The 15715-nt window shown below is 35.2% G+C and overlaps 1 protein-coding gene across 7 annotated transcripts in view; it reads right to left on the bottom strand.

Moving 5' to 3' along the window:
• The window catches only part of SNX7 (sorting nexin 7), a 98576-nt gene that overhangs the window by 53489 nt on the left and 29372 nt on the right, over nt 1–15715 (bottom strand). For 3 of the 7 annotated variants that reach the window (XM_027114437.1, XM_027114436.1, XM_027114434.1), the window contains exons 3-7: nt 8683–8730; nt 7822–7932; nt 7317–7481; nt 5057–5255; nt 271–470 (exon numbers count right to left, since the gene is read on the bottom strand). In XM_027114437.1, coding sequence (XP_026970238.1) covers nt 271–470; nt 5057–5255; nt 7317–7481; nt 7822–7932; nt 8683–8730 — 723 coding nt within the window. The remainder of the gene's footprint in view (nt 1–270; nt 471–5056; nt 5256–7316; nt 7482–7821; nt 7933–8682; nt 8731–15715) is intronic. The other 4 variants (XM_027114435.1, XM_027114439.1, XM_027114438.1 and 1 more) reach the window with 3 other exon arrangements.

Genomic DNA, 15715 nt, shown 5'->3' with positions numbered 1-15715 from the left:
ATCATACTCCCTATGTAAATCCTGACTGAGGATGCTTCAAATCTATCTTATAAACTGTTGTTGCTACTGTTGAAAATTCCTGTCTTTTATTAACACATTCTTCCACTCATCAATTCATTCATGCAGTGAACAAATATTTATCAGTATCTACACGCAAAGCATCCTTCTAGGATGGGAAGATAGTGGTGAACAAAAAGAAATAGAAACTGCCTTTATAAAGCATATAATCAGGTCAGGAACCAAGGCAGAAGTAGAATTAGGTGTTCTTACCATTAACATTTCACTATAAAGCACATACTCATGTACGACAGGAAGCAGGGCCTCTGAGAGTCCAGACATCCGTTTTTCAGTGGCCTTACAGCATCTGTCAATGCAGCTGGCAACACCTTTTAGAGTATCAGCCAGATCTTCTTCTGATGCTGACCACAGAATATGAATTGGGCCATATTCTTTCATTTCATCAAAATATTCTAAAAAAATAATAAGTTCTTCAATTTACAGGAGTTTTCAAAATCCCTGTATTACAGACAATAAGAAAGGACCTTATTTTCTCATCGTGCACATGTTCTTGTACATGAACATAAGAATGTGGATATCATCTTTCATTAAATTGACCTGTCATCCCAATCTGCTCAACTGGTCCTTGAATGAAAACTTTCCAAGTGTAATCAATAACATGCTTTTTCATTCTCAAAAGTGTCCTGGCTTGGGAGATAAATTATACGATCACTGTATCTATCACAGACTTCTGCCTACCAAACAAACTATACCTGAATACCTCATAGGCAATGTGACCTAAACAAAACATGTCTTCTTTTTCCTCTTAATCCTGTTTACATATCCTCTTAATGGCAATTGCTTCCAGAGATCTAAGCAAAAAATGTGGGGTCATCCTAGACCCTAGACTCACACCTGCACAGAGCCAGTCAGCAATTCCAATATTTCTAAATCTCTATCTATCTAACCATCCATCCATTTACCCACCCACTTACCTACCCACCCACCCACCTCTCCGCACTTCCACTGTCATCAGCATCTCTAACCTGCACTACTGCAAGGAACTTCTAACAATTCTCCCTCTTTCAATTTTTGTCACAGTATATGAACAGTGAAGTTTCTTAGCTGAATTAGAAAGTCCTTTATGATCAGTCCCTACCTTGCCTCTCCAGGTCTAACTCCTCAGATTCTCCCCCAAAGATATTTTAATTCAAGCCAAAATAACCGCTCATTCATGAATATCTCATGAGTTCTCCTAACTTAAACAATGCATGTATCTTTTAGTCTTGCCCTCTACCATTTCTATCATCTAACAAACTACTTCTAATCCTTTAAGTCCTAACACAAACAAATCTCTTCTGTTTCTGTTCCAAAGCCTTCTTAGATGCTTTGTCCTCAATGAGTCTATTATAATTTTATACTTCTATTAAAGCCTATCATAATTTAATACTTCTATTATCCCACTTTATTATAACTGCTTGCATAACTCACACACGCCTAGGCCACATGCTCCAAGACTCAACTGGGCAGGGTCTTATTATTTTTTTAATCTCAAAGCCTAATACATAATATATTCAATATATATTTTCATATCAATGAAAGAATGAATAACAAAAGACTATTCAATGCTTGATAAGCCAAAAATTTATCCAAAAATTTGGATTTCATTTTAAAATCTGAATGCTTTTATATGTTTGCTTTCACACTATCAACTTTTTATGACAGACGGCTTTTTATGGTAGAGAATGCATGAGTAGTGTTTTTGGTTTAATATCCATATAAATACAATTAAATTCTCTATATTTAATCATCTTACTAGTCACTGGGGTTAGTTGAAATATGTCATATTGCTCTAAACTAAACTTTTTACTAAACTATTAAAATTTCAAAAGTTTATATGATCAAGTAAACTAAAAAAGACTTTAAAAATTAAAAAAAACAGAAATATTAGTTGTCACCTAAGGAAGATATTCGGTTTAATGACCACTAGAGCCTTCCAAATTGCATCCTCTTGATCTAGGCCTATCTTTTATTTTAAATAATCACCAAACTAAACTAATATTTCTAGAAAATATTCTACTTTATTTCTTTTCTCAATTTGTGTATATATCAAAGTGTGTTATTAACCCTGTGTAGTATTTATTTTTATATAGAGAGCTTCCCTGAAATTCTAAAACTGTGCTTATACAGCACTCAAATCGCATCTGTAGGCAAACACTTAATGAGCTGCACTGTAATTTGTCCATTAATATATCTGTTTCCCCAACTAAACTGTGAGCTCAAGGACAGGTACTATCTTAACCCTCCTTCAATCTTCAGCACAAAGCAGCAGCACAACATGTGGTCAATACAAATTTGCCTAATAAATTGGGGAACACAAAACAAAATCACAGAAAAAAAATGAATAAAAGTAAATCATAAGAGAAATGACTCATTGTGATCATCAAATTCTTTATGATTTAAATATGAATGAAACACCCTATATAGCTTAGACTCCCAGGACTACAAAAAAAAAAAAAAAATCTATCATTTTGAATGAAATCTTGACAAGTGGGCTTCACATTCGAAAGACCAAGAAATCCCTCAAGTTTGGGCCAGTGTGCATTCACTCCTTGAAAATGAGAGCTCAGATTTATAAAGTCTACCACAAAACCCACTTTTCGTTTTGAGCGTTTCACAAATATTAGAGTATATCAAAGATTTTAAAACTAGTCCCTTGTGCTGGCAAATATAAAGCATATTGATATTCTACAGAAATCTTAAGTGTCAAGAGTTTCCAAGGGCCTCTTTGAATTGCTATACAACTTAACTATGCATCAAGAATCTACTTAATAGAATTGGAATCACAGAACCTAGTTAAAACAACTGGCTTCTTGACATTAAAAAAAAATGACAAATGGTAAATACAAAGGCAGACCAAGAGGCATAAAACAAATTATTAAACTATATTTAGTCACCACAATGACCTCACCAAGTCAATACATAGGAAAGGAAGTTAGAGAAAAGGCAATACACACTCAGATATAACAATTTTTTCTATATCTCTTTTAATAACCAATCAATTCTTGATAAAGCAGATTTTCATACCACCAAATCTTATGTTTATTCATTTATTTTTTCAATCACTGAATAGATTTTAATTGAGCATCTACAATGTGTTAGGCACTATCTAGATACCAGAAATAAATCAATCCTTTTCCCTTTTTGTCCTGATGGAACTTACAGTTTAATGTGGGACATGGACAATAAAGAAATAAACCATCAAAAAAAAAAAAAAAAAAAAGAAATAAACCATCAATGCAGGGACTTTAAGTAGTTCATCTCTAAAACCCATTTATATTAGGAAATATATTTTCTGAATTAGTCATCTATTTTTAATGTAGGTAAATACAATCAGAAAATTAGCAAAAACTCATAGAATTAGAAAAAATCATAATGGAATAAATTATTATTTTTTAGTATTTATTTATTTGTTTGGCTGCATTGGGTCTTAGTTGCGGCATGCAGGATCTTTAGTTGCGGAATCTTGAGTTGCGGCATGTGGGATCTGATTCCCTGACCAGGGATTGAACCCAGGACCCCTGCATTGGAAGCGTGGAGTGTTAGCCACTAGACCACCAGGGAAGTTCCATCATGGAATAAATTCTAACTTGAAAATAGGAAACAGGACCTATTTTCCCATATATAAATCTCTGCCATTGGTTGGACAGGCCTAATGAGTACTTGTCCCCCCATACAAAAATCACTAGAAACTGTGAAAACCCTATTTCCTGACACATCCCTTCTTTGATTAAAACTATAGCCCATGTTGAACATTTGAGACCAACTACATCCAAAATATTAAGCTCTTTATCACTATTATCTATAAATGAGAACAAGACAGCTAGTGATTAATTAAAGCAAATGGAAACCGGCCAGGACTACATTCAAAATCATTTAGGAATCAGAAATTTTCACAATAGATCTGGGAATAAACCACACTTTGAAGGTGAAATTCTAACTTAATGTTGTGTGATTCCTCTGTAAGGAGCTTGGAAGTCGCCACTGGTCTTAACAAGAAAACTGCCGAGCAGACTGAAAAGCCAACTTTTTTTTGGATCTGTGAGAGAGGGGAGGACACAGGACAAACCACTGCCTGCAAGACTGAAAAGACAGACACATGGATACAAGGAATCTTGTCTTCCTGGAGCAGAGACTCAAGAGGGGAAATCACTTCTGCAACCAGTGCCGGGGGGTAGGGAGACTGAAACTGTCAATGATGAATTGCTGGAGGCTCAGTGTGGACAATTCAAAGAGTTAATAAAAACTCCAGAGGAACCCAGTCACAAGAGGACCCCACAATGTTGTGAGATTTACCCCCAAAAGCTTACACAGTAAATATCAGATAAAAACTACTTCTGCTTCCTGCAGGGGGTGGGAAAATGAACCATTTTGAAATAGCCTTCTTAACAAGGCCTGCCCTCATGGGAAACTAGTTAACCAGAGCATAACCTGATGGGGTATTATCAGAACCTAAATGACCTGGAAGGGAAATACCCAACTTGAGCCCACTCTGGTCATCCTGATCCAACTAAGAGGGGGGAGGAAAAAAACCTGAACTTTTGTGAAGCTCACGGTCCAGAGGCACAGACTCACTAAAGGACTGAGACCTGATCACAGGCCTCTAGAATACTTCCTCTCCCCGACACCTCACTACCACATTACTAAAGGCCTGTTTACTTTTATGAGTACATCATGTCCGGCTACCAATAAAAAAATTACAAGACATACCAAAAGGCAAAAAACACAATTTGAAGAGAGGGCAAGCATCAGAACCAGATGTGGTAGAGATGTTGGAATTATCAGACCAGGATTTTAAAACAACTCATTAATATGTTAAGGGCTCTAATAGATAAAGTAAACAGCATGCAATAACAGACAGGCACTGTAAGCAGAGACAGAAATCCTAATAATGACCAAAAAGAAATGCTAAGTTGATGTTGCCTTACCACACCAGCAAATGTAAAGATCCATCAGAAATCAAACAACTTTGAAATCACATTTCAGTGATTCTACATACCCCTTTCTTCCTTGTAAATTCTCTGAGATATTTTATCTATCAAATTTATTTTCTGGCTAAATATTTCAATAAAGTTATTCATTTCCATGAACTCCTCGGGGCGGCTTTTAACTCCTCTCATTGATAATGCAACCGATCTGACCGTCTGCCCCATCCTGCTGAGTAATCCAGGCCCTTGCTTCTTGTGAGAAGAGAGTTCCTAGACAAAAAAATAGAATATGCGTGATGAAGCAGACAATGATATTCCAAGTCCCAACAACAAAAAAGAAATCTAATTAGAAGAATAAAATAAAGATAATAAAAATGTTTCATATACGTCTTTTTTTTTTTTTTCACGTTAATTTGAAGCAGATGAGTTTAGGGTACAGTTCTTTCTCTAAATCTCAGTCTCCTTGATAACATTCCTTTTCAAAGAGCTCATGTAAAATATGTTTCCTCAGAGCATGGATCTTTCAAAGAACAAGGTTTAACAGAAGGAATCGCACTTAAGGAGATTACTGGAGAAGATAAGAAGGATGATATGAGATGAAATCCATATTTTGTAACAGGAATTTAATAGAAAAATGATTGAGAAAAAGATTTCTTAGGGTCTAACTATAACTACTCCCTGGAAAAAAATTGGAAAACTTCATTAATTCTTTAGTTATAATAATAGCTAGCATTTATTAAGAGCTTAATGTTGCAGGCACTATACCTGCATTCTTATATACATAACTCACAATAACACTATGAAGTAGGTTCTATTATTATCCTCATTGTACAGAAGAAAATAGAAGCAAAGGAAGGTTTGCTCAAGTTCCAAGAGCAATGAATTACTCGATAAGGATTGGAGCCCTAGCAGTCTGACCCTAGGGGCTTCACTGCTAAGCACTAACCTGCTTTGTCTACTTAAAGTCACTAGAATAGTTGGTAAACAGATACTCCCTGACCATAGCTCTGCAACTAACTTAACTGGATAAACTGTGACACTATCTCCACTGGCTGACTGTCTTTGGAGAAAGATTTTTAATAAAATATATAACTAGCTGTTTCTAATTCTAGTTAACTTAGGAGGGTCAGCTACAGACTTGCAAAGTAGAAATGCTATAAAAGGATACACTACAGTATTCCTTCAGAAGTATGGCATACTAAAAAAGAACACCAAGAAGGAGGACAAGGGATTCTGAGGATGGTTGTAGCACTTACTGAAACACAGGTTTGAGATCAAATAAAAGATGAAGAGTAACATACACACACACAAAAAATCTATAACAATGCTGACTACCAAATCCACAGATAAAAATATTATGTATTATTTACCCAAATATTAAATAACATATTATCTTTCTCCAGATCTTCTTTCCTAAAGGTCTTACACAAAATAATATATAAACTTGTTTATTTCCATGTCAATATGATTTTGTGTGCAAATAATAACAGATGCTATTCTTGACCAGGCAACACGTCTATCGAGGAGTGCTACCACATCATTCGATAGAGTAAACATTATCAGAAACGGCACAAGTCACAACGGGCAAGCTGTTACTGCAACTGCTGACTGCAGATAATGTTTCTAACAGCTTCTAAGGGTCTGGAGTCAGGCCACAAATTCATCTCACATAAGTCACATAGGGCTTCCAGACAGCAAGTACCATCAAGATTGAGATGAATCACTTTTTAGCTTCGATCACTTTGGCAACAACCGAGAGATAGAAAACTCAACACTGGTCAGTAAGTATTTAATACTGACCGTTGTTCTACCTGTAATCTTTCTTGGTGAGTTACATCTTCATAGAATAAAAGAAAAGGAATATATAAGGTTTCTGTATTAGAAATTAGACCCCCTTCAATTAGGTAATTGAAGGGAAAGTAAGGAAATTATATTATTTACCTATCTCTCCATCCATCTATTTAATAAAATCTTTTATCCTAACTTGAAAAGCCCTGACCAATTACTACTCAAAACAGTGTCAATTTTTAAATGTTTATATATTTTCAGTATTGGCAATATATGCAAGGAGTACCCAGGCATTAAAAAAAAAATTCAGCTACCAAGAGAAATATGAGGATGTATATGTGAGAAAGGTACAAGATTTTCATAATGTTTATACGTAGACCTGACACAGGGTTGTATCTAAAGGATCTCTCTCCAATGTTTAAAAACACATCTTAATTCGAGGCCACTCTTACCTGATTTATAAAGGTAAATAAGAGAAAGCATACAACCTACTACACGTATAGATACTAAAGGATTATATGAGTATAAATTAAAATCCTTTACCCAAGCTTGTGCAGTAAGAAAAACTTTAAAGTCTTCATTAAATGTTAGAGTTGGATGATCAGCAATTCGGTTCAAAAATTTATGCAATGCCTTCCTGCGTGTCTCAATGAAGTCATCGTTAAAGCGTTCCACCATTCCTTTCACTATAAACTTTTCTGGCAATGGCTAGGGCAAAAAAATTTAAAAAGGTATCTGAACATTATGTGGCACAGGATTATAAGGAATTCTACACTTTTTCTTTTTGGAAGATTATTTGAACGTGTGATCATTTCTTATAAAAATAATTTTTCAAAATTCACAACACTAGAGCCAAACACTAAAATCTTAACACATTACAATACTTTAAAAAAACAAATCTGTACATAGATTGAAAAGTTTAAAAACAAATGTTCCTAAGATAAATGAATTATACTGAATTAAAAGGTCTGAAATTGGGTGTTAGGCATTCTAACGATTCACAAGACAAAATGGCAGTTATTCTGTGAAAAAAAAAATGTAAACTTACTGGAATAATCAGAGTGGGGTGTGCTTCTTCAAGTCTTTCTTTCAACCAAAGGAAATCTTGATAACGTCTCCTAACTTCAAATTCACTGGAGTCAAATTCCCCACGAGACGTCTGAAGAAAGTAGGAGAAAATAACAGCACATGCAATATAAGACAGAAGACATTTGCCTAATGTTATTTTAGACATTCTGAAATAAATGGGTCTCTAAGAAAAACTAACAAATTCTAATTATTCAGTGTTTGTCAGCCTGTCTTTTTTTTTTTTTTGCAGACATCAATTCATGTAGCAGATGAAACAAAGCAAACTTTCCAGTATTCCCAGAAAGAAAGCAAACATCATGCTCAAATTTAAAATCCAAACTGAAAAAAATCTGTCTTAGAGCAACCATCTGTCTTCCACAAGATTTTAACTACTATTATCTTTGGCATGACTTTCTTGCTAACAAGAAAGTGTGTTCTGAATTTAGGTTTCAAATATATTTCATTTTTCAAGATGATCAGAATTCAGAATTTGAGGAAAGTCCTATTTTTGCAACTTGGAAAATAACCTGAACATAACTGAGAAAAAAATGTTTTCCTGGAATTTGCTCAAATGAATTGCTTTGATAAAATTTGCTTTTAGTATTTGAAAATTCTAACATTATATAGAGTGATTTTACTGCTTTTTAAAAATGTCATTAATGGAAATTTAACGTGAAAAGAAAATCTTCCTATCATTTCTCAAGGAATTCTGAGCTATATGCCTAAACTCCTAAAAACTAAGCAAATACATTAAAATATCTGTTCCTAACAAACTAAAAATCTATTCCAACACACATGACAAGAAGAACATGGGTAAAAATACCAACCTCACTTCTATTACCTGAATTCCAAGCCAGATACAAAAATAGCTTAGATAATGCGCCCTCACCTATCATAAGAAAAAAAGTCATTTATATAATTTTTTAAAAAATTATACACAGTAATATTAAGTTTGAGATTTTCCTGGAGAAGTAAACATGGAATAAATAACACATTACATATTTCACATTCACCAGAAATATCAATCACCCACACAGACGAACACAATTGTAAAATTAAGCAGTTCAAGTCAAAATAAGATGCAATCTTAATTGTTATAAAATAAGGCTCACAAAAGCTATACTTGACAAAGTTTATTCTTTTAAAATGAATGTTTAGAATATCATAAAATATATCTTAGCAAAACATTCCCTTTTTAGCGGGAAAAAGTGGAGGTAAATGAGATGCGGAAGTCTAAGGAACTACATGTTCAAAAAACACTACAAAATCTAACTATTATGCCAAATGGTACAAGTTGTGGAAATGGTAAAAATAGGCAAACTAAATCTAGTAGAAACACAGTTTAACAAATATATATACAAGTTGGTATGTGTATATATATATATATGCAAATACATAAACATGCATACATACATATGCACACAAAACATGTTTAGAGTCACTCATTAAACAACACTTACTGATACCTCCTCATACCTGGCACATACGTATAGGTTCACTACCCATTTCCAAGAAAATAAAACGGCATAACTAACAATAAAAACACTCAAACACTGGGAAGTTAAAGTAAGATAGAGCTTTACATGTCTTCAAGAATTCCCAAAACTTCAAGTAAACACAAAAGAAACTTGTATAAATTCCAGGAACAGAAAGATATAAAATCAAGTCAAATAATTGGTTGATTCTGTCCTCATCACCCTGCCACTGACTTAAAAGAGGAGTTCCCTAACATACTACAATAACAGAAGAAAACAGAGGATAAGTACAAATCTTAAGGACAGTGCATTCTTTCTTCCTACTCTAAGACTTCATTGGGCTTCTAAAGAGTTATAAGTTATATATTATTTCTGCTCCAAAATAACTTTTTAGAACACAAGTTCTTTCTAAGTTGGAAATTTATCATCAAACGCTGTTATTCCTACTGTTTGGAAGTTTTATCTCTATCTTCTAATCTAGAATACAGTTTCCCATGGAAAGTAAATTGTAAATGGTGTTTCATGTCTGACCATAAGAGCTTGCATACTTGAAGTTTAGGACTAATGGACTCATGTGATCTATACCTCAAAATGCATTTATTTAACAAATACTGACCTTTGGTCAAGGGCAAACAGTTACTCTAAATTGGAGGATTTAGAAAATTGTTTTTGAGGGAAAAGGAATCTCAGAATCAAGAATACACTTTAACCCACAATTACATACTGGCAGGCATTGATGAGTTTGTCTTCATGATGAGGATGTGAGAGGACAGACCCTTATTAAACCTCTGAGTTCTTACTCCTACATGTCCTAGGTCAAGGCAAATCTCTAATCTCTGAAACAGAAAGTACTTCTTTAGAGCACTCACCTCAGATATTCTAACCTGGAGAATAAAGGATCATTTCCCATAAGGGGAACAGATGCCAGGAATGTGGGCTTCCTGATATAATTATTTACAATCGGGTCACCCTTAAGTATTTCTAAGTAGGAGATTGCCAGTGTACAGGTAGGTATATGAGCATGTGCATTTATCCTTCTTTTTTATGAATATGTATCTTTATGTTTTATTTTATTATTACTTTTAACATCTTTATTGGAGTATAATTGCTTTACAATGGTGTGTTAGTTTCTACTTTATAACAAAGTGTATCAGTTATAAATATACATATATCCCCATACCTCTTCCCTCTTGCATCTCCCTCCCTCCCACCCTCCCTATCCCACCCCTCTAGGTGGTCACAAAGCACTGAGCTGATCTCCCTGTGCTATGTGGCTGCTTCCCACTAGCTATCTATTTTACATTTGGTAGTGTATATACGTCCACGCCACTCTCTCACTTTGTGGCAGCTTACCCTTCCCCCTCTCCATATCCTCAAGTTCACTCTCCAGTAGGTCTGCATCTTTATTCCAGTCTTGCCCCTAGGTTCTTCATGACCATTGTTTTTTGTTTGTTTTTTAGATTCCATAGATATGTGTTAGCATATGCTATTTGTTTTTCTCTTTCTGACGTATTTCACTCTGTATGACAGACTCTATGTCCATCCACCTCACTACAAATAACTCAAATTCGTTCCTTTTATGGCTGAGTAATATTCCATTGTATATATGTGCCACATCTTCTTTATCCATTCATCTGTCAATGGACGCTTCCATGTCCTGGCTATTGTAAATAGAGCTGCAATGAACATTGTGGTACACGACTCTCTTTGAATTATGGTTTTCTCAGGGTATATGCCCAGTAGTGGGATTGCTGGGTTGTATGGCAGTTCTATTTTTAGTTATTTAAGGAAACTCCATACTGTTCTCCACAGTGCCTGTATCAATTTACATTCCCACCAACAGTTCAAGAGGGTTTCCTTTTCTCCACACCCTCTCCAGCATTTATTGTTTGTAGATTTTTTGATGATGGCCATTCTGACCGGTGGGAGATGATATCTCATTGTAGTTTTGATTTGCATTTCTATACTGATTAATGATGTTGAGCATTCTTTCACGTGTTTGTTGGCAATCTGGATACCTTCTTTGGAGAAATATCTATTTAGGTCTTCTGCCCATTTTTGGATTGGGTTGTTTGTTTTTTTGACATTGAGCTGCATGAGCTGCTTGTAAATTTTGGAAATTGATCCTTTGTCAGTCGCTTCATTTGCAAATATTTTCTCCCATTCTGAGGGTTGTCTTTTCATCTTATTTATGGTTTCCTTTGCTGTGCAAAAGATTTTAAGTTTCATTAGGTCCCATTTATTTATTTTTGTTTTTATTTCCATTTCTCTAGGAGGTGGGTCAAAAAGGATCTTGCTGTGATTTATGTCATAGAGTGTTCTGCCTATGTTTTCCTCTACGAGTTTTATAGTGTCTAGCCTTACATTTAGGTCTTTAATCCATTTTGAGTTTATTTTTGTGTATGGTGTTAGGGCGTGTTCTAATTTCATTCTTTTACATGTACCTGTCCAGTTTTCCCAGCAACACTTATTGAAGAGGCTGTCTTTTCTCCACTGCATATTCTTGCCTCCTTTATCAAAGATAAGGTGACCATATGTGTGTGGGTTTATCTCTGGGCTTCCTATCCTGTTCCACTGATCTATATTTCTGTTTTTGTGCCAGTACCACACTGTCTAGATTACTGTAGCTTTGTAGTATAGTCTGAAGTCAGAGAGCCTGATTCCTGCAGCTTCATTTTTCTTTCTCAAGATTGCTTTGGCTATTTGCGCTCTTTTGTGTTTCCATACAAATTGTGAAATTTTTTGTTCTAGTTCTGTGAAAAATGCCAGTGGTAGTTTGATAGGGATTGCATTGAATCTTTACATTGCTTTGGGTAGTAGAGTCATTTTCACAATGTTGATTCTTCCAATCCAAGAACATGGTATATCAAACAGATGGTATATCTCTCCATCTGTTTGTATCATCTTTAATTTCTTTCATCAGTGTCTTATACTTTTCTACATATAGGTCTTTTCTCTCCTAAGGTACGTTTCTTCCTAGGTATTTTATTCTTTTTGCTGCAGTGGTAAATGGGAGTGTTTTCTTTTTTTTTTTTTTTCTTCTTTTTGCGGTACGCAGGCCTCTCACTGTTGTGGCCTCTCCCATTGCGGAGCACAGGCTCAAGACCCGCAAGCTCAGCGGCCATAGCTTACGGGCCCAGCCACTCCGCGGCATGTGGGATCCTTCCGGACCGGGGCATACACCCGTGTCCCCTGCATCGGCAGGCGGACTCTCAACCACAGCGCCACCAGGGAAGCCCGGGAGTGTTTTCTTAATTTTACCCTCAGATTTTTCATCATTAGTGTATAGGAATGGAAAAGATTTCTGTGCGTTAATTTTGTATCCTGCTACTTTACCAAATTCATTGACTAGCTCTAGTAGTTTTCTGGCAGCATCTTTAGGAGTCTCTATGTGTACTATCATGTCATCTGAAAACAGAGACAGCTTTACTTCTTTTCCAATTTGGATTCCTTTTATTTCCTTTTCTTCTCTGATTGTTATGGCTAAGACTTCCAAAACTATTTTGAATAATAGTGGTGAGAGTGGGCAACCTTGTCTTGCTCCTGATCTTAGTGAAAATGGTTTCAGTTTTTCACCATTGAGAATGATGCTGGCCATGGGTTTGTCATATATGGCCTTTATTATGGTGAGGTAAGTTCCCTCTATGACTACTTTCTGGAGGATTTTTATCATAAATGGATATTGAATTTTGTCAAAAGCTTTCTCTGCATTTACTGAGATGATCATATGGTTTTTCTCCTTCAATTTGTTAATATGGTGTATCACATTGATTGATTTACGTATACTGAAGAATCCTTGCATTGCTGGGAGAAAACCCACTTCATCATGGTGTATGATCCTTTTAATGTGCTCTTGGATTCTGTTTGCCAGTATTCTGTTGAGGATTTTTGCATCTATGTTCATCAGTGATATTAGCCTACAGTTTTCTTTCTTTGTGACATCTTTGTCTGTTTTTGGTATCAGAGTGATGGTGGCCTCGTAGAATGAGTTTGGGAGTGTTCCTCCCTCTGCTATATTTTGGAAGAGTTTGAGAAGGATAGGTGTTAACTCTTCTCTAAATGTTTGATAGAATTCACCTGTGAAGCCATCTGGTCCTGGGCTTTTATTTGTTGGAAGATTTTAAATCACAGTTTCAACTTCAGTGCTTGTGATTGGTCTGTTCATATTTTCTATTTCTTCCTGGTTCAGTCTCAGAAGGTTGTGCGTTTCTAAGAAATTTCCATTTCTTCCAGGTTGTCCATTTTATTGGCATATAGTTGCTTGTAGTAATCTCTCATGATCCTTTGTATTTCTGCAGTGTCAGTTGTTACATCTCCATTTTCATTTCCAATTCTATTGATCTGAGTCTTCTCCCTTTTTTTCTTGATGAGTCTGGCTAATGATTTATCAATTTTGTTTATCTTCTCAAAGAACCAGCTTATAGTTTTATTGATCTTTGCTATCATTTCCTTCATTTCTTTTTCATTTATTTCTCATCTGATCTTTATGATTTCTTTCCTTCTGCTAACTTTAGGGATTTTTTGTTCTTCTTTCTCTAATTGCTTTAGGTGTAAGATTAGCTTCTTTATTTGAGACGTTTCTTGTTTCTTAAGGTAGGATTGTATTGCTATAAACTTCCCTCTTAGAGCTGCTTTTGCTGCATCCCATAGGTTTTGGGTTGTCGTGTTTTCATTGTCATTTGTTTCTAGGTATTTTTTGATTTCTTCAATGATCTCATGGTTATTAAGTAGTGTACTGTTTAGCCTCAATGTGTTTGTATTTTTTTACAGATTTTTTCCTGTAACTGATATCTAGTCTGATAGTGTTGCAGTCGGAAAAGATACTTGATACAATTTAAATTTTCTTAAATTTACCAAGGCTTGATTTGTGACCCAAGATATGATCTATCCTGGAGAATGTTCCATGAGCACTTGAGAAGAAATATTCTGTGTTTTGATAGAATGTCCTATAAATATCAATTAAGTCCATCTTGTTTAATGTATCATTTAAAGCTTGTGTTTCCTCATTTATTTTCATTTTGGATGATCTGTCCATTGGTGAAACAGGGATGTTAACGTCTCCTACTATGATTGTGTTACTGTCAATTTCCCCTTTTATGGCTGTTAGTATTTGCCTTATGTATTGAGGTGCTCCTATGTTGGGTGCATAAATATTTACAATTGTTTTATCTTCTTCTTGGATTGATCGCTTGATCATTATGTAGTATGCTTCCTATCTATTGTAATAGTCTTTTTTTTAAAATCTATATTGTCTGATATGAGAATTGCTACTCCAGCTTTCTTTTGATTTCCATTTACATGGAATATCTTTTTCCATCCCCTCACCCTCAGTCTGTATGTGTCCCTAGGTCTGAAGTGGGTCTCTTGTGGACAGCGTATATATGTGTCTTGTTTTTTTATCCATTCAGCCAGTCTATGTCTTTTGGTTGGAGCATTTAATCCATTTACATTTAAGGTGGTTATCGATATGTATGTTCCTATTACCATTTTCTTAATTGTTTTGGGTTTGTTATGGTAGGTCTTTTCCTTCTCTCGTGTTTCCTGCCTACAGAAGTTCCTTTAGCATTTGTTGTAAAGCTGGTTTGGTGGTGCTGAACCCTCTTAAGTTTTGCTTCTCTGTAAAGGTTTTAATTTCTCCATCGAATATGAATGAGATCCTTGCTGGGTAGAGTAATCTTGGTTGTAGGTTTTTCCCCTTCATCACTTTAAATATGTCCTTCCACTCCCTTCTGGCTTGCAGAGTTTCTGCTGAAAGATCAGCTGTTAACCTTATGGGGATTCCCTTCTGAGTTATTTGTTGGTTTTCCCTTGCTGTATTTAATTTTTGATAGTTTGCTTAATATGTGTCTTGGCATGTTTCTCCTTGGATTTATCCTGTATGGGATTCTCTGTGCTTCCTGGACTTGATTAACTATTTCCTTTACCATATTAGGGAAGTTTTCAACTATAATCTCTTCAAATATTTTCTCAGTCCCTTTCTTTTTCTCTTTTTCTTCTGGGACCCCTATAATTCAAATGTTGGTGTGCTTAATATTGTCCCAGAGGTCTCTGAGACTTTCCTCAATTCTTTTCATTCTTTTTTCTTTATTCTGCTCTGCAGTAGTTATTTCCACTATTTTATCTTCCAGGTCATTTATCCGTTCCTCTGCCTCAGTTATTCTGCTATTGATCCCTTCAGTGAATTTTTAATTTCATTTATTGTGTTGTTCATACTGTTTGTTTGCTCTTTAGTTCTTCTAGGTCTTTATTAAACATTTCTTGTATTTTCTCCATTCTATTTCCAAGATTTTGGTTCATCTTTACGATCATTATTTTGAATTCTTTTTCAGGTAGACTGCCTATTTCCTCTTCATTTGTTTGGTCTGGTGGGTTTTTGCCTTGCTCCTTCATCTGCTGTGT

The sequence above is a fragment of the Aethalodelphis obliquidens genome, unplaced genomic scaffold, assembly GCF_003676395.1.
Source record: "Aethalodelphis obliquidens isolate GAN/ISIS:26980383/991018 unplaced genomic scaffold, ASM367639v1 scaffold13, whole genome shotgun sequence".
In the NCBI taxonomy this organism is placed as follows: Eukaryota; Metazoa; Chordata; class Mammalia; order Artiodactyla; family Delphinidae; genus Aethalodelphis; species Aethalodelphis obliquidens.
This window is presented reverse-complemented; position numbering and strand designations above follow the sequence as displayed.